Source organism: Eptatretus burgeri, chromosome 5, assembly GCF_056783735.1.
Source record: "Eptatretus burgeri isolate ZD-2024b chromosome 5, Ebu_testis_v1, whole genome shotgun sequence".
Classification (NCBI taxonomy): Eukaryota; Metazoa; Chordata; class Myxini; order Myxiniformes; family Myxinidae; genus Eptatretus; species Eptatretus burgeri.
Window position 1 is genome coordinate 124,328,630 of NC_140965.1, and position 19,540 is coordinate 124,348,169.

At 44.9% G+C, this 19,540-nt stretch overlaps 1 protein-coding gene across 12 annotated transcripts in view; it reads left to right on the forward strand.

Annotated features, from left to right (window-relative positions):
• LOC147027283 (uncharacterized) overlaps positions 1-19,540 on the forward strand; it is a 171,395-nt gene that overhangs the window by 67,160 nt on the left and 84,695 nt on the right. For all 12 annotated transcript variants that reach the window (XR_015058768.1, XR_015058764.1, XR_015058762.1 and 9 more), the window contains 3 exons: positions 1,273-1,436; positions 14,567-14,788; positions 14,892-14,952. Coding sequence is in view for 4 of the 12 variants with exons in the window: in XM_085883544.1 (XP_085739670.1) it covers positions 1,273-1,436; positions 14,567-14,788; positions 14,892-14,952 (447 nt within the window). In the remaining 8 variants the exon portion in view is untranslated. The remainder of the gene's footprint in view (positions 1-1,272; positions 1,437-14,566; positions 14,789-14,891; positions 14,953-19,540) is intronic.

Here is a 19,540-nt window from a genome sequence, read left to right on the forward strand (position 1 = left end):
TTGATCCCACATTCAAATTACCTATCCGGACCTCGCTTCTGAACCGCTGCCCTCCTGGCAGAGCCAGTGCCATCTTGATAAGTTTGGGATGCTCTGGTCATCAACCAGCAGCACTACCTGGGATGACCTGCTATTTAAAATAAAACTGATCTTAAGTAAAAAAAATACTTCATCCCACAATTGATGTCTGAAGCTTCAGTTCTCCAACCTGAAATAATCATCCCCTTTACTCAGTGCCAGTGTTGTCAAATCAGTTCCTTGACAGGGAATTCCCTGAGTTGGTTTGCTCTTGCCTTCCCAGCAATCAGTCAGCGTAGGAATTTGAAATTTAGCCACGGTGCTGTCGATAACTCACCTTGGACAGCGTGGGATCAACTCAGGCTCCACAGCTCAGAAGTGAGAGCGATTACCCTTAACCTACCCTGCCAGCACCCCCTTCCTGATATATATATATATATATATATATATATATATATATATATATATATATATATATATATATATATATATATATATATATATATGTGTTTCCTAAAGGCCCACCTGTTGATATTGTCAGGCAGTTTTGGGATTTAGCCTCCTCTGCCTGAAGAGGCCCAATTTGCAAAAAAATGAATATACCAGATATCTGATATTAATATCTCTTCAAGTAACAAAGTGGATGGCATTTCTGCAAATGTTATGTACATATTATACACCAAGGGAGTATGAGCATTGTGCATATTTCCTCATGGAAAGATTTGGCTTGTTCTTTATCTTTAGGTTATCTTTGCTTATTGGCTCTCTTTACATATTCCTGCTGTCGTGTCTGTCCCAATCTTTTAGCAGTCCACTCAATTCAGCATGTTGCATGGTGTTTGTACTCCTTTTCCCATTGTGCAAAAGCACAACATTTAGATTGGCATCACCAGGCAGGGTAGACCAGACCAGGTGGGGCAAGCATTCATCTCCACCATAAAGGTCATTATTGAGATAGTTTGGTTTTATTTCCAACAATATGATTTGGGAAATGGTACTTCTGCAAAGATAAGCTTGGTTTCTCGATCGTTGGACTTCATTTCCTTCATGCTGCTGTCTTCAGCTGGATTTGAATCTTCAACTGATGTAAATTATTTGTACTCGTCACGAGATCACAACCACAGAGGCATTTCGGCCTTTTCGGTCCTCATGCAAACAGATAATATATCATGATTTAATATTTCCATTGTTTATGCAGCAACAAAATGGCTGTAGATGAATTTGTACAAGACCTTTATCCATTTTCACCTTCAGTTGAAAACCACAGCCCTGAACAATTTGATTCAGATGACCAGTTTGCGTATGATGAAGAATGCTGCAGAAGCAGCAGAAGCAGCAGCAGAAGCAGCAACAGCACAATGCTGTACAGGCAGGAGGTCGGTGTGCTGGAAAAATTAAAAACACTTCACTTAAACAAGGTGAGTTTTCCACCAACAACCACTCTTGTACTGAGAAACTAATTTTGTTTTTGCAACACGTGTTGGATAATTTTCACTTCCTCCTTCGTGCTCATTCGCTGTTCTTCCCAATTCATTGTTTGTAATGTTTGCTTTCGTGAGACTTCTAAATCAACGATTTCTGCATTTTTGCCTCATGGAGGACCATAAATGCACATAAATGTATCATGATGTACAAGGATGTCGACTTCACAATTAATGCCAGAATACGAAATGTCTACTTCACACTTCATGCCACAATATCTTACTTTTTAGTACACAGGAAGCTTGTGAAGGCAGAAAGAGAAAAAAACATAACAGAAGAAAGAGGGGACAACAACTCGGCTGCGGTGCCTTTTCAAGTGAAGGAAGGGATGGAGGGGAGTATACTCCAGAAACAAGCTTGATCAACGTGCCACAAGGTTTTGGAGGAGGAAGACAAGTTTGAAAGTTCAATCTTGAGGTTATTGGACAGATGTTGTTTTTGAGCTCTCCTGAGAGTGGTTTCACGCATGTTGCAGACTTTGTGGAACAAGCTGAGATCACCTTTGTTGGGATTTCCCTTCCAAAAAATGAAGGCAAGTTGTGACATGGCAACTGCCTTCCAGCAGGATTCAGAGTATCATTGGTGGGAGGTTGGGTATGACAACTGCAGATGAGATGGGATGAATCTGTGCATAAGAGAGAGCAGGTTTATGTGGACAAATTCCCAGAATTCCCAGGCATAAGCGAAAGCAGGTTTTGAGTAAATATCAGGGGCAGCAAGTATAGAAGACCAGTCCTGAAGTGAGATGGCAGCTTGCAGTCCTTGCTAGTCAACCTGGGTGAACTGCCCGACTTGGTGGAGATGACGTCGCTCTCTGAGAATAGCTGGAGACATGTTGACTCTCACAAGCACATGATCAGATGAACCAAATGGATTGGAGGAAGACCAAGAGACATGAGCAGGGAGGTGAGTAATTACCAAATCCAGAAGGGAGGATTTGCCATTGAAAGAAATCCAGGTCAGAAAGTCCACACATTGAGTTCGTCCCTTCTGCAAACTTCTTCAAATATAATTTGGTGAACTTGTAAGTCTTGTTAAAGCCCCCTCTTGGGATTTCATCTTGATATTTCGGAATGGAAAAATTATCTTGGATAATTTGGTGGAAATTGCTTTGAATGCACAAAGTGGTTGATTCTTTGTTGTTCTCAATTTACTTGTTCGTGATTGGATTCATTACGATTATGAGTTGTCAATTTGAAGGGGTGGTGTCGAAGTAGTGCACATACCTTTGCACTGATCTTGTGTGTGTTTATTTCTGTCAGACTGGGGCTTCGCAGGAAGGGTTTTGCTCGATGTTGAGCTCAATACACTCATTGCGAGCATTAGTGGTGGACGTATAAGATTCTTTGGTGTGTCTCAACAAAGAACTGTTCGGTTTCGTCAACATCCTTGTCTAATTCCAACCAAATTCCTGTCGGTCTCAGTTGAACATCACACTTGACCAGCCAGTTTATGAAAGACTTAAACTGACTGTGCATGCTGTGAACTAACTATCGTACCCTCATGGAATATTTCCATGACGAGGATAGAGTAAACTTTTCGTTGTCAATCGCCGTGTTCGCCCGTAACTTCGCTGACATGTCTAATCAAAGACAGCATGCTGTACTTCAGAAACATATTGCATGTCTATCTGTGAGTCAAATGAGGATGTAACATGAAGTGAAACAAAGGAAAATGGATATTTTACAACATGTAGTTGTTGTTGCTGTCATGCTGGGTGTGGTGGTTGTTAATTGTGGGTTTTATATACGTCCTTTTATATTCAGTGTTGTTCTATTGCTTCAAGAAGTATTGCTATACCAGCAGGAATGTGAATTGTAAAATGTGACATGAATGGATTATGCAAAGAACAGTTACTTGATAAAATCATCTCCCACCACGAGACAAAGTCATCAACCTCCCCTCCAGCCAACCACAAGTCCTCAGCTGCCCCAACCCCCTCAAAGCCGAAATCTCTCTCTCCCAAATCTCTCCTCTGCCACCCCTCTGTCCTCCCCAACTCATTACTTCCCGTTCTTCAAAGAAAGAGCACATTCTTACACTATGACAGATTATTTCTTCTTTACCTCATTAACATGACCTCATTCTGTTCATAAATGATGCAAAATTCATTATTTTCTTTGTGATGCAAATATATTCAATATATAAAGCTCATTCTAACCACTCACTGACTGACTGACTGACTGATCACAGAGTCGTCAGAAAGTATCCAATGAAAATATCTGAAAATAAGTGCAGCCTTGTGGTCAATGCAGGTGAGCGACCCGAGACAATGGGATCAATGGGTGGTCATGCTGCAACTGCTGCTATTTATTATATTCTCCACATGGCCAAGATTATGTGGGCACCTGTTCGAACAACATCTCATTCCAAAATCATGGGCGTTAATCTGGTGTTTGTCCCCCTTTTGATGCTGCAGCAGCCTCCACTCTTCTGGGAAGACTTTCCACTTGATATTGGAACATTGCTGCGGGGATTTGCTTCCATTCAGCCACAAGAGCATTCGTGACGTCAGACACTGATGTTGGGCGATTCGGTCTGGCTCGCAGTCGGCATTGCAATTCATCCCAAAGGTTTTCTTTGGGGTTGAGGTATGGTTCTGTGCAGGTCAGTCAAGTTCTTCCACACCGATATTGAAAAACCATTTCTGGATGGACCTCACTTGTGCACGGGGGCATTATCGTGCTGAAACAGGAAAGGGCCTTCCCCGAACTGTTTCCACAAAGTTGAAAGTACAGTATCAATTTGAATATCATTGTATGCTGTAGCGTTAAGACTTCCCTTCACTGGAACTGAGGGGCCCAGCCCGAACCATCATAAACAGCCCCGGACCATTATTCCTCCTCCACCAAACTTTACAGTTGGCACAACGCATTCGGACAGGTCACGTTCTCTTGGCATCCGCCAAACCCAGATTCGTCCGTCAGACTGCCAGATGGCGAAGTGTGATTCATCACTCCAGAGGACATGTTTTTATGCTCTTGAGTCTAATGGCGGTGAACTTTGCACCACTCCAGCCGATGCTTGGCATTGCGCGTGGTGATCTTCGGCTTGTGTGCGGCTGCTCAGCACTGAAAACCCATTTGACGAACAATGTTTGCATTGACCTTGCTGACAGAGGCAGTTTTGTAACTCGGTAGTGAGTGTTGCAACCAACGACAGACAATTTTTCAAGCAGAATTTTTAACAGGCAGAAACGCACAAAAAGGACTCTTCCTCCTCTGGCCATTCAGCCGTTGGTTCTGAAGCCGTGTGGGGAGAAAAGGTCCCCATACATGAATGCTTTTCGTGAAAAGGTAATTACCCCACGCATGCAAAGTGAACATCGTTGTGAAGAAATTGGTTCATGTCCATCATCCATCCCTCTTTCTGTCTTATCAGTTTATGATCAAAGAACAACTTATATAAATCTAATGTTTCTTTTTAACAAATGAATCGGAAAACGAATCTTAAGTTTGTCATGACTGTACTTTAGCTCTGAACTTGTCCCGACTGCATATTCGCAGAGAGTGTGAGACAATATTTTTACTCCTTTTGCCTGCCTGGCAGTCAAGGAAAAATGAAAATCATTCCAAACAAGAAGCGTACTGTTTTTAAGGATGTTATAAAGGACAGAAACAACCACAAGCAGCCCCTGCCGAAACTCTTGTCTGCGTTCGGTGAGGACCCGAAGAGCAAGGATACGGTCAATCATTGACCTCTGTGGTGTAAAGCCTGACTCCTCTGGACGCTTGTGCCCAAGCAGATGGTGGCGAACCCTTTCAAGAATTATCCGAGCAAACACCTTGCCCGGCTCTGAGAGCAGCGTCACCCCTCGGTAGTTGTTGCAGTCTTGGCGATCACCCTTCCCTTTCCAGAGAGGGACGACAAGGCCCCTCTTCCAGTCAGTTGGGATGATGCCTGTGTTCCAGGCAGAGCACAGAACTGCATGCATCAACATGAGTGCAGCATTTTCATCAGCCTTGAAGTTCAGCATGGATGCCACAGATCCCTGGCACTTTACCCCATTTCAACCGGTTCACCGCAGCCTGTGTTACCACAAGCGAAGGTGGACCGCAGTTGATTGGAGGGTCATCAAAAGTTGTAGTAACACCCCTGACATCCAACTTGACAACTGGTGGATCAGCCTGGTACAACCGCTCAAAGTAACCGGCCCAGCGGGCCTTCAATTCGGACTCCTTTGTCAAGAGCCTACCACCCTCTGCTCTAACTGCAGTACACCGAGGGATGGGCTTGGAGGAATGCAATGTGTGAATTCCCCTGTAAGCAAGACGAGAATCACTTGACCACAGGTGATGCTCTTCCCGCTCACAGATTCCTTGCACATAGGCCTCCTTGTCCACCCATCACGCACGTACAGTTTTACGCCTCAGCTCCCTGAACAGCTCAGCTCTGCCATTCAACCTGGCCCTGCGACTCTGGTCAATGGTAACCAGTGTCCCTTGAGAGACAGAATTCTTCTTTGCCCTACGGTAAGTTCCAAGACATCCACCGGCAACATCAAGGACATCAGTATTTTTACTCTTTTTGCCTGCCTGGCAGTCAAGGAAAAATGAAAATCATTCCAAACAAGAAGCGTACTGTTTTTATATGCCATATATTATATATATATATATATATATATATATATATATATATATATATATATGTGTATATATGTATATATATAGAGGTTATCAGAATGAAATTGGAACTGTGAGTGAGCAGATGATAACTCACAGAAGCATCAAATTTTTTTTCAGAGTGACAGGATAAGGGGTCGATGTTTACTGAGAGTAGTAAAAGTCATCAGTGGGTAGGGGAGCCACCATGACAGGATTGGGAGTTGTCTCGGACTCGAGAAACAAATAGGAGACAAGAAAGGCACTTGGTGGGACACATACCTGAGCCAAGCCGAACATTTTACGTTTTGTTGCCCACTGATCGGCCGGATCTGCATTCAGACCTGAAACAAAATCTAATCAGCTTGTTCTGGTCACCTACACACTCATCCACCAAGTTTTGCCATAATCAGTCCAACTTTTTGAAATATCATGCCATAAATAGTTTTTACCCCATCTCTCAATTGTGAAGAATCACTTTAAAATTCCAGTATCCGGATCCAGATCTTCACCAAAATTGAATCTGCTTCACCTTGTCACACGCCCAACTTGTCTCCCAAGTTTCGTCCTAATCTGTCCACAACATTTTGAGATATCATGCTTTTCTATCGTTTTTGGTCCCATCTCTTAATGGTGAAGAATCGCTTTAAAAATTCTTGTATCCAGCTCCGGACCTTCACTGAAACCCGAATCAAGTCGTCCTTGGCAGACACTCCCCCTGCCCGCCAAGTTTCATCCGAATCCGTTCATAACTTTTCGTAATATCGTGCTATACGATATGTTATATCGTTGGTGAATGGTGAAGAATCATTCAAACGAGAATGGCACTCAGGAGAGCGCATACCTCCACCAGGCTGAACAGTTTACGTTTTGTATCCCAATGATAGGCTGAATCTGAATCAGGACCTTCACCAAAATCTCATTCACTTGTTCTTTTTTACCTCCCCAACTTATCAATCAAGTTTTGTCATAATCCGTTCATTCCTGTTTGAGATATCGTGTTGTACTGTGCAGTGTACTTGTGTATTGTTTTGACTTCTCTATCAATGTGGAAGAATTAAAAAAAAAATTGGTATTTGGATCCAGATCTGAATCTTCATCAAAATCAAATTGGTTTGTTCTCATCACACATTCAACCTGCCCACCAAGTTTTGTCGAAATCCATCTGTAACCTTTTGAGATATTGTGCTATATATAGTTTCGGCCCTATCTCACAATGGGAAAGAATGCCAAATAATTCTCTTATCTGGATATGGATCTGGATCTTCACTAAAATCAATCCTTCAGTGGCGGATGGAAAGATCATCACAGTGTCATGTTTTTTTGTTTTTTTCAATGAAACAAATCTTTCACAGTGAATTATGCTTTTACTTTGCATATTTCAACTTTCCTGTGCCATGGAAAACTCTTTCTAAAATTACAGGTAGTGGACAAAAAATGGAAACACCTGTGTAAATGGGTGACACCAAGTATATGAAGAGCAACTGTTTCAACACAGGTGTGGCCCAAGTTCTCTGAGGGAAACACATCATCAGCAAAGGGCAACAGTGGGCGGAAGCACATACTGCAGGATCGTGATGTCCATGCATGAATTTGAGGTGCAAGGCAAAGCAGGCGAGCAACTGTAGATCAATTGACTGTAAGTTTCAACCTGGGGAGTGAGCAGCCAGTTTCATCAAAAACGGTCTGCTGAGAAGTCCACAGACTGGGATACCATAGTCGGGTTGCAGTGCACAAATCTCTCATCATACCTGGCAATGCACATCTGCGAGTATGGTGGTGAAAAAAGCAGAGGAAAGGACTACCAAGTATTGGAGAAATGTGAGATGGTCAGATGAATCGTCCTTCTCCACATTGTCGACAAATGGATGAGTGCACGTATGGCGCCAACCGAAAGATCTCTGCAACCCTGAGTGCTTTTTCCAACAGTATAGGGGTCTTGTGGTTCTGTGATGTTGTGGGGCGAATCTTCCTGGCATTTTTGGGTGCAGTCATTCCCTAAGAAAGCAAGTTCAATGTCCATCGCTTCTTAATAGTACTGAGTAGACATCTTCACCAAATGCTGCAGCATTTCTTTCCTGCTGAGTAGGGTGTCTTCAAAGATGACAATGCCCCCATCCACAGACTATGTGTGGTCACCGAATGGTTTGACGAACATGACACTGATGTTATCCATATGTCATGCCTTCTCAGTCATCAGATCGAAACCCAATCAAGCACTTATGGGACATTCTGAAACGATACCTCACATAGTGTTTTCTACTTCTATCAAATAGGTGTGAGTTGATAACCTTCTCGTGGAAGAATTGTGTCGCATCCCTCCTGCAGAATTCAAGACTCTGATGGACTCGATGTCACAGCACCTATAGGCCGGACTGGACACACGTGGTGGCCCAATGCCCTATTAAGTGACTTTATATTGGTGTTTCCATTTTTTTGTCCACAACCTGTACTTCAATGGACATGCTCACCAAACTGGAATTGTCACATACACTCAGGTTTGCTATTCCAGCAATAGATTTGCTTTTGCTGAATACACCACATAAAAAGCACTTAATGTTGTTAAATTGTTTCCTGTTTGAGAGTTTATTAAGTGATTCCAAAAAAGCGTTGAAACTCTCGTGGTTCACTGGTTTTTTTTGTTTCCACATATCATTCGACCTTTGTGCAGGTTACTGATAACTTGATGAGAAATGATGAGTTGGTTCACATATGGAAGTGCAGAGTTGTTTGTTCGTAAAGGGTCCACCAACTTAAGCATCTCAGGATGCATCATTATTCCGATATTTTTCAACTTCAACTCCTCCCTGTTGATGGGTACCTGAAGAGCTCAAGTGTCAGAATTGGAAGATGTACATCCATGATTACTGTTGCCAATTGCCAGAGTAAAGTTTGATCATCAGTGTTCTGAACCTCATTACAGCTCTGTTTTCACAAAATTAAATTGTTGAATGTTATGCCTGACCTGGGCAATTCATTGAGAGAAGATGATAGCCCAGCCACGATCATGTCATGCTCATTAATTTGAGGTCTTGGTGTTGCTTTGCAGTTGCAATTATTTTAATCTCTCTCATTCTCCCAATTCACTTTTTCTGTCATGTTGAATCATTTGATCACTGTCCTACTCTCGTCTATTGTAATGCTTAACTTGCTTTGCAGATACCAACAAAGTCTGTGCTTCCTTCAATTGCTAATCAGGTCAGGTCAGGTCAGGTATGGGAGCATGTGCCAGAACAGCACGTCGCTGCGTCCACTTTCCGCCGGTACTCCAGGGGCCTCCGTCTGGCCATCCCCCAGGCAGATGCCAGGCCCATCCCCATCTCCTTGAGATGATGGTCAACCTGTTGCAACCATGAGGCACGTGGTCGACCCACTGGCCTCCTCCACTCATGAGACTCCCTCGCTGAGAGAATCTGGTGAGCAGGATCAGAGTCAGGAAAACGAGCCACATGTCCATACAGCCGCAACTGACGCTCACGGACTATGCAGGTAACAAATCTCATCCGAGTCTCTCTCAGCAACCGCTCGTTGGACACAAAATCCGACCAGCGATAGCCAAGGATTCTCCGAAGAGACCTGGTACCAAAGGAATTAAGTCTCCGTCTCAGATCCTTGGTCAGAGTCCAAGTCTCGCACCCATAGAGCAAGACTGGAAGTACCAAGGACCTGAAGACTCGGACTTTCGTCCTCCCGCACAGGTACCGGCAGCGCCACACCCCATGATCCAGTGAATCCATGACTCCCCAGGCCCGACCCAGACGTCTATTGACCTCTGACTCGCAGCCAGCAGAGACATGAATATCACTGCCAAGGTAAGTGAATCTCTCCACGACCTCAACATCCTCACCACAAACAGACACAGACAGGACAGCAGCATCCAAGATGTCACCGAAAGCCTGGATCTTAGTTTTGACCCAAGAAACCCGTAATCCCAACGGCTCCGACTCCTCATTCAGCACCTCGAGGGCCCCCAAGAGGATGTCTAAAGTCTCCGCAAAGATGACTGCATCATCTGCAAAGTCAAGGTCCGAGATCTTGACATTCCCAAACGACGCACCGCAGCTTGATCTCTCAGACATCCTCCCTAAAATCCAGTCCATACAAGTGCTGAAAAGTGTGGGGGCAAGTACACATCCCTGACGAACTCCAGTAACAACTGGAAATAAGTCAGAGATGGTACCACCACACTTCACAGCACTCTCAGTACCAGAGTAGAGTTCAGACATCAGATCGATCAGTTTTGGTGGCACCCCACGAAGACCAAGAATCCTCCAGAGGACATCCCGATTCACTGAATCGAACGCTTTACAGAGATCAACATAGGCTGCAAGCAGCCCCTGCCGAAACTCTCGTCTGCGTTCGGTGAGGACACGAAGTGCAAGGATACGGTCAATCGTTGACCTCTTTGGTGTAAAGCCTGACTGCTCTGGACGCTGGTGCTCAAGCAGATGGTGGCGAACCCTATCGAGAATTATCCGAGCAAAGACCTTGCCCGGCACTGAGAGCAGCGTCACCCCTCGGTAGTTGTTGCAGTCTTGGCGATCACCCTTCCCTTTCCAGAGAGGGACAACAAGGCCCCTCTTCCAGTCAGTTGGGATGATGCCTGTGTTCCAGGCAGAGCACAAAACTGCATGCAACGACACGAGTGCAGCATTTCCACCAGCCTTGAGAAGTTCGGCATGGATGCCACAGATCCCTGGAGCTTTGCCCCGTTTCAACTGGTTCACCGCAGCCCGTGTTTCCACAAGCGTAGGTGGACCACAGTTGATTCGAGGGTCAGCAACAGGGATTGTAACACCCTTGACGTCCAACTCGACAGTTGGGGGATCAGCCTGGTACAACCGCTCAAATTAACCGGCCCAGCGGGCCTTCACTTCAGACTCCTCTGTCAAGAGCCTACCACTCTCTGCTCGAACTGTAGTGCTCCGAGGGATGGGCTTGGATGAACGTAATGCGCGAATTCCCCTGTAAGCGGGACGAGAATCACCTGTCCACAGGTGATGCTCTACCCCCTCACAGATTCCTCGCACATAGGCCTCCTTGTCCACCCTCAGTGCACGTACAGTTTTACGCCTCAGCTCCCTGAACAGCTCAGCTCTGCCATTCAACCTGGCCCTGCGACTCTGGTCAATGGTATCCAGTGTCCCTTGAGAGACAAAATTCTTCTTTGCCCTGCGGTGAGCTCCAAGGCATCCACCGGCAACATCAAGGACGGTGGTCTTCAAGGCGCTCCACAACTCTTCAGGACCCCCCAAAGCACCCAGAAACCCCAAGTGTCCACTCAGCCTGTTCGCAAACTCCTCAGCTACTCTCTCATCCCTGAGCTTGGCAACATCCAGCCTCGGCTGGGATGGTACCATTCTCCAGGATTTAAGGTGCAGCTTTAGAGTTGCTACAACAAGCCTGTGGTCAGTATTGAGGAACTGAGCACTCCGGTAGACCCTGCAGTTCTGGATCATCCTCCAACGACCGTCAATGAGGACATGGTCAATCTCCTTTGCCACACCGCCAGCGTTGGAATACCAAGTCCAGCGATGAGCTTGTGGGCGCTGAAACCATGAACCAGCCACCCTGAGTCCATGACTTCTTGCAAAGTCAAGGAACTTAGTGCTATTCTGGTTCATAGTTCCTGACCCATGGGGACCAACACACACCTCATAACCGTCCCTATCAGTTCCAGTCGATGCATTGAAATCCCCCAAGACTAGAAGTGTATCTCGTCTGGGGCACTGATCAACCACAGACTCGAGTGTGGCGTAGAATGCATCCTTCACGGTGAGATCACTCACCTCAGTCGGAGCATAAACAGAGACCAGGGAAATGACACCTAAGGAGTGACGAATCCTTAATCTCATAATACGCTCGTTGACCGGTGTTACCTCAATTATCATTGGGGTCAGCTTATTTGACACAGCTACAGCAACTCCTTGGGCATGGTAACCATCAGAGCGACCAGACCAATAGTAGGTGTAGCCACCCACCATTATCTCACCGCAATCCGGTCTCCGAACCTCAGAGAGAGCTGCAATCCCGATGTCCAAACGCTTGAGCTCAGCTGATAACAGAGACAGGTGATCATCCTCTCTTAGGGATAGGACATTCCAGGCACCCACCCTAAGGGACCGCCTCAGGTTAACCCAAGGAGACCGCCGTCTGGTGGACGACACCTCAGCACCACTCCGACACACTCTCCCGCAATCTGACCCAGGGATGTTACCCCGTGGTTTCCCTCCTATCAAAGATTTGGGGTCCCGAAGGCTTTGCCCCAATCCCGTCATCCGGTGAGCTGCCCTGCGAAGGGAAGCTGCACAGGAGGTACTCCCACGGAGTGGGTTTTCAGATTTTTTTGCGTTTTTGCGTTTTGCGGAATGAAGGGTTTTACGGTGGTCGGAGTGCAAATCCTGCCACCAACCTCCTAATAAGAAGTGACCCAACTGCAGGAGGACGTCCGCAGACACAGTTGGGCACTAGATATGGATGGCCGTTGGCTCACAAGGAGCTCCTCCGCCCTTTGACAGGTTTTGTTTTTAATCCTGCTGGGTGTCCGTATCCAAACACCCTCCTCACCAGAAAAACCTGGTGGGGGAGACGGTTTAGTCGCGCCAACCCGACCATGGAACAGGTTAGTACAGGTTTACATGGTACCTGTAGCAGGTCACAGATCGAACCTGACCTGACAAGAAAATCGGCCTTTGGGTTTCAAGCTTTCCGAGAATGCAAACACAATTGATGGATTTTTTGATGCGAATATTCCTCGAGAGGTAATTCTACATTCGTGTTTTGTTTTCTTTAGATGTGCAGACCTGTGGAAGATTTAATCAACAGCGCACATCAGGTTAGCATTCTGACAGTGGTGAGGGGGAGCAGGCAGACAATAATGTGCAGAAGCATCAAAGCTTTGAGTTTGGCAGGCAGAAGAAGGGGTTGGTATTCAACGTGCTTAGCTAAGCTCAGCAGTGGGTCCGGGAAACACATGGACTTGGGGACTGGAAGCACTCTTCAAGGAGTCGATAGTGGGCCATGAGATAATAAACTCAATGGTTATCATGGTGCATGTGTTTTCTGAAAATAATGGGTCTTGTGCAGGGGTGTCAAGAGGGTGGGGGAACAGGCCTGCTGACTACCTAATGTAGGCCCGTAATTATTCCTTCAATTGTTATCCCCCGCTGTGTGGCGGAAGGGGGATATTGTTGTCACCCAGGTCGTCCGGCTGTCCGTCCGTCCGGGCATCAACATTTATAGCTGTGAGTGTGATCACTCATAAACTGTTCGCCATATCGATTTGAAATTTGGGTCACACATGTACGACCTGAAAAGGAAGAAACCTATTGATTTTGGGCGTGGCCGGATCCAAGATGGCCGACTGGGTGGCCATCTTCAAAAAAATGTTTTTTGTAATAAATGGAAAAACGCTAATCTGATTTCAATTATTTTTGGTTACTACGTTCCTCACCCCTGGGGAACTTTTTCGAGATGATGACCAAATGGTGTCTTGTTTCCAATTCACCTCCATCATTATCTGGAATATGTATGACCTTTTTCATTCAATGGTGGGGGATTCCCCATCTCTGATGGTATATTTTATTTCTTATAATGATCATTTGTGAGGATAAAACACTGGGGACAACTTTTTGTGTCTCCCTCGACGACGATTCCTTGCATGCCATTAGCATGGGGAGTCTTACCCTCCCTTGTTAAATATACTACTGTGGGAACACTTTACATAATTATCATCGCAGTGATGATGTATTGGGGAATATAGTTTGAAAAAAAAATTCATATTCACCTTCATTGATGCAATTTCGGGTTAATGTGCACTGAAGTTGTTGTTAAATATCCTAATAAAGTCTTCATAAAGACGAGTTTTCTCCTATTCATGGGATCTGAACCTGGGGCCACATTTTATCAATGTCTTTTGGGGGAGAAGGGGGGGGGGAGGTGGGAGACCAAACAGGTCAATTTTCCCATCGTGTGCTGCCTTTTTGGCTGCTGGTTGCATCATTGGTTAGGGGCACGGCTATGCCGCTGATGCAGTGCCCCTATTACCAGTGTACTGGTGCTCATTTCGCCGGCCTCAAAAGGATGACAGGCTGAGTCAATCCTCTCGTATTAATTCAGTGGCCAACGAGGCTCAAACTCAGGACCCTAGGATTCCAAGCCACCACCCTAACCGCTAAGCCAACACCAGCCTCGGTCAAGGTAAAGAATGTATAAAGATGTGACAATGTTGCATTCCATAAATATTGGCACAATGACCGAACTAGAAAATTTCAGAAGAGTTTCTCCAACAGCGGTCAAACAGTCACTGTGAGGAGTATATTAAGTATTTTTTGCCACTCCAAGAGTTCTGCTTGGAAGCTCTCTTTAGATGCTTGTACCTGCATTTTTGAGATTTTAATTTGAATTGAAAATTTACATTTTACTCTGTTTTGCTCTTCGTTTACATAAAACATTTTGTTTTGCAGAAAGAAGCCCATGGAAGCATTTCAGGACCAAAACAAAACATTTCTCTTCAATGGCAGCTTGAGGAGGAAGACTTTCATGATGGGGAGGGGGATATGAGGCAACATCATGAGAATAAGTGGGAGGAGTTGCTTGAGTGGGAGAAGGAGCCTGAATGGTTGGAGTCCTCTGAATGGGAAAATGAGCAGGATGAGGTGGAGGAGAAGCATGAGGCGGAGGCAATGGTAGGAATGCTTTTCTCAAAATAGGCACATGTTGAAAGTTTAAATCTTTTTCACCATAACATTTTATTGATTAAAAAAATATGTATTCTGCCTTCTCTTGTAGAACAAGTTTGATCATTCTTTCATTCCCCCATCAAAAAAGGCAAGCTGCTCAGTCAAGACAGGTAATAAAGATTTGTTTACTTTTACGTAAGGCTTAATCTCAAAGGGTTGGTTTTCTTTTCAGTGTCGGCTTTTTGGAGAAAAAAAAAAAGGACAAACAGATCGAAAGTAACACATGTTGATACGAAATGAGTGAAAGTTTAATTTTTCTTTGTGTCACTGAAAGACATCAATCAGTTTCTTCATATTTTGTCAATGCCTTCCGACAAGAACACTTTGGAGATGATGCTTCATGCAGAGGGAAACCTCAGCATGGCAGTCACTGAGCCATGAACAGGGTTTTGATTCAGGCTTCTCCATTCACAATGGAGACCAGTAAAGAGATTTGTTCTTTGAACTGTTCACAATCAGCAATTCGTCCCAAAACATGAACATCACAAGTTAAACTAAAGTGAAAAGCTGACTTAAAAAAACAAATTCTGGAACATGCATCTTTAATCAAGACATACGAAACTTTATCTGTTTTCGACATTTGCTGTTTCAATCGAAGACCTTGTGACAAGGCACTGATTTAACATCAAGAGCTTTCATGTTACAATCACACCACATGGGGCATGATTACCTTTTCCCTCTTTATTCATTGGCACAAATGGATGTCTCTCCAGATTTTGTGCACCATGGCTTGCTCTCATTGTTTGTAATCTCGTGTTACATTAAGCAACCCAGCTTGCAAGAGACACAATAGTCCAGGAGCATTACCCAGGTCCAACATGATGACGTAGCCCATACAGTACTTATTTGTCTTGTCTTTTTTTTCAGATTGAAAAATACCTTAGCAACCTACCCAGGCCTGTTGTGGTCATGAATTGTGGTACAAGTAATTTGCAAAATTGGTTAAAACATACCAAGTGGAGGTGACAATTGTATGCATTTTCGCGAAAGGCAATTTTAGGAGTTTTAATGTTTTTTTATACATGTGTTAGCTGATATATGTGTATCCATGGTGTTTAATATATCATAACATAATAGCATGAACCAAAAACACATTTTCTAATGATTTTTCCAACCACAACCAGATTCATCATGTGCACTTCAACCAGAAAACAAGTTTGTATGGCAATATTCATGAGCGGTTAATTGTACTAAAGTTGGATTTATCCTCCTGAAATATAAATTGAAATGATCTTATATCCTCTTTTTATATTATGTTTATGATAATCTGTAAAATGTATTGCAAATACAGTGAAACCTATAGAGAGGTCCCTCTCATGAGCCACCACCTTCTCCTGAAGGGCCACCTAATTTTGGCTACACTGGCACTTTTACATGAAAACAGACTGCTCGTGCTCACCCCTTCTCTAAAGTCAGTCTTTTGTGACATTTTGGATGACTTCTCAAAAGAGGTTTCACTATATTAATAATTTTTATTGCAAGATTATGGTAACATTCTTAATATAATGTGGTCAATCAATTTTGTCTTGATCAATTTCCACAGACCAGATTGTGAAAACATCACTGGTAGACAAGACGTACCTGTTATCTCCAACACTAATACTGTACCTGTTTACTTTCCAATGATCTATTTTTTTTCTAATATTCCCCATTTCAGAGCCACCACAAATGATTGCATTTGTAATAGATGCCATAGCAATGGTGAAAATGATCAAGGTTGTTGGAGTGACAACATTCGGTGCTTTGGCACTTAAATATTGGGAAGCATTTATAAAAGCACTGAACTAAAATGACTGCAAACGAATTGACATAGTCTTTGACCGATATGATAAGAAGGATTCGATCAAAGAGCAGACACGTTTGAAACGGGGATCATCCTCATCATTGGAAATAAATATTGCTGGAGAAAACACTCCAATACCAACCCAGTGGAACAAATTCATGAGTGCAGTAATCCTCTCAATAAGGCCAACCTTACAAATTTTATTTGTGAGAGGTGGACTAACACATGTACTGCTACATTACCACCAGACAAGCGAGTTGTTCTTGCTGGAGGATTCTGTGATCCAATGAGGCTTGCAAGGCTCACATTAGGTCATTCTGAATGTCTCGATGAGCTGCACTCTGATCATGAAGAGGCAGATACACGCATGATGTTGCATGCCTTTCATGCCTCTCAGGATCATGATAGAGTGGTTATACAATCACCAGATACAGATGTGGCAGTATAAAGTGCTGACTTCTTTTCATCCATGTATTGTCCTGAACTGTGGTTCAGAACTGGTACAAAAGACAAGCAATGCTGCTTGCCAATACATACAAGAGCAAATCATTTTGGTCCATCCATGTGTGCTGCTCTTCCTGGATTCCACGCATTGACTGGATGTGACAGCACCAGTGCCTTCTCTGGAATTGGCAACAAAAAAGGATTGAATTTGCTCAAAGCATCTGATGAGCATCAACAATGTTTGTCTCGACTTGGAGAGAATCTCAATCTGTCTTCATTGTGTCAAGCTTCATGTGAAAAGTTGGTTTGTGCACTGTATTTCAAAAATGGTTACAGTACAGCTGATTATACCAGACATTTCCTATTCTGCCAAAAGCAGAAACAAAATGAGAACTTGCCACCAACATCAAACAGTCTTGGGCATCATATTGAGAGGGCCAATTTTTAAGCATATATTTGGAAGAAATCACTCTGTGCCATTCAGAACTTGCCATCACCTGCTGGACACGGTTGGGAGCTTGTCAGTGGCATACTAAAACCACTTTTCATGTCAAAAGCACCTGCACCAACTGCCATTCGAGAGCTCATTTCATGCAAATGCAAAAAGTCTGCATGTAGGCGGAATGACTTGTGCCGATGCAAAGCAAATGGCTTGATCTGTACAGAAGCTTGTTTTTGCATGGACGATGAACAATGTGAAAACATCCAAACCCAAGTATATTCCACTGATGACTCTGACACTGATGAATAATTGTGAGCAAAACCAGAACTTCTTGAGTCTCATGGGATTGACTTTGATTTTATTCAAAACCTCTATCTGAGCTGTTCCACGTTCCAATCTCTCATTCTATGGATAACTGAAAATGTTTCATATATGTATAAATATATATATATATATATATATATATATATATATATATATATATATATATATATATATATATATATATATTGCTGCGAATTCGCGCCCGCGGCGTGCGAGCGGCCACGTAACTCGAATCGCGGCACGTCGCCCACCGGACGGACAATTCCGTCGTGACCCTCTCGGACTAATGCCGGGAACTAGTCATGGGTGGGCCTTTCGGCCTCACCACGATCGTGCCAATCGCCCCCCCCCCCCGCTTGGGATTGGGTTGTTCGCCAAATTCGACCTACCTAAGTACCCACACGGTGGGTAGACCGGGCGATCGCACCTCGCCGCAGGTCGACTTCGGACACGGGCCACTTTAAGCGACCCGTTCCGTACTATCGGGATAACCGAGCGGTGTTATCGTCAACCTCGACGGTTCCGATTAATTATCGGGCGTATTTTGCCCACTACCAACCCTTTACGTGAAGTAAGATGGAGATTCAATTAAAGAAAAGACTAAGCGAAACGGGAAAAACAGTTCAACATAAGGCACATTTATTCTGCGGCAAACGGAAAGCACACATATACAATTACAACAATTATGCACCAAAAGCAAATGTAAAAGAAACACAACAATTATGCACCAAAAGCAATTGCAACAAAAGAAACACAATGCAGATCTACTACCGACTACGCGAGCACACGGCAACACTTACACAGTTTTACTTTACAGACGGCGCCGACAACACATATACTCAAAAGCAAAAGAAAAGGGGCCACCCTCAAATACAAGGGGACAGACGGGGCTGTGGGCCGAGACCGCGTGGAGCCTACCCGTCTTGTGATGAGCCGCAAAATCTCGCGGCGGTGCCCCGACTCCGCGCTCCTCCGCGGGTTTCGTTGGCACTGCTTGGAATGGGGTGGGAACGGGGCCCCCTTTTCGCACTATCTCAGCGCGGGGGGAAACAGGGGGGGTTGTTGATGCTCTGGGGAAAGAGGATAGCTGGCTTGCTTGGGTCCCGCGACGAGCGACTCCACTGCGACCTCGACCACGTTCCCGGCTTCCCCTCTCTGCAGCTCCCCGACAGACTCCGAACCCCGACAGACCGACTCTCCTCCAGACCCGTCTTGACTGCTGCTGCCACACTTCGCCACCGCCACACCTCTCCAACTCGCCCGAGCCCGAAACAGAAACTGACTCAATTCGCCCCGCGCTCGGCGCTTTATAGTGGTGTAGGAGATCCCATATGCAAATTTCCGGATCAGGATGGGCTCGGGGGCGGAGCCACGCTCGCCCATTGGACGAAGGAAAAGTGGGCGTGAACCTCCCCTGATCCTCAAATTTGCATATATCGATTCTACTCTGACGTGCCTGGAGGCGGGGCCAAATCGCCCCGCGCTTAATGATTGGACGGATCGGAAGTGAACGTGAATCATTCCTGATCTGACTTCCCCTCGGAAAGGCCGCTCTTTGTACCCGCGGCTCAGCGCGCGTCCCGCACGAGACCAGGACAGCCTGACGCTCGGCGCCCACAAGCGGAGCGGGAATGGCGGCAGAAGGAGGAGAGGTGAAGGTGGTGGAGGGTTTATTGTGGCGGTGATGGCCATGGCGACGCTTGGA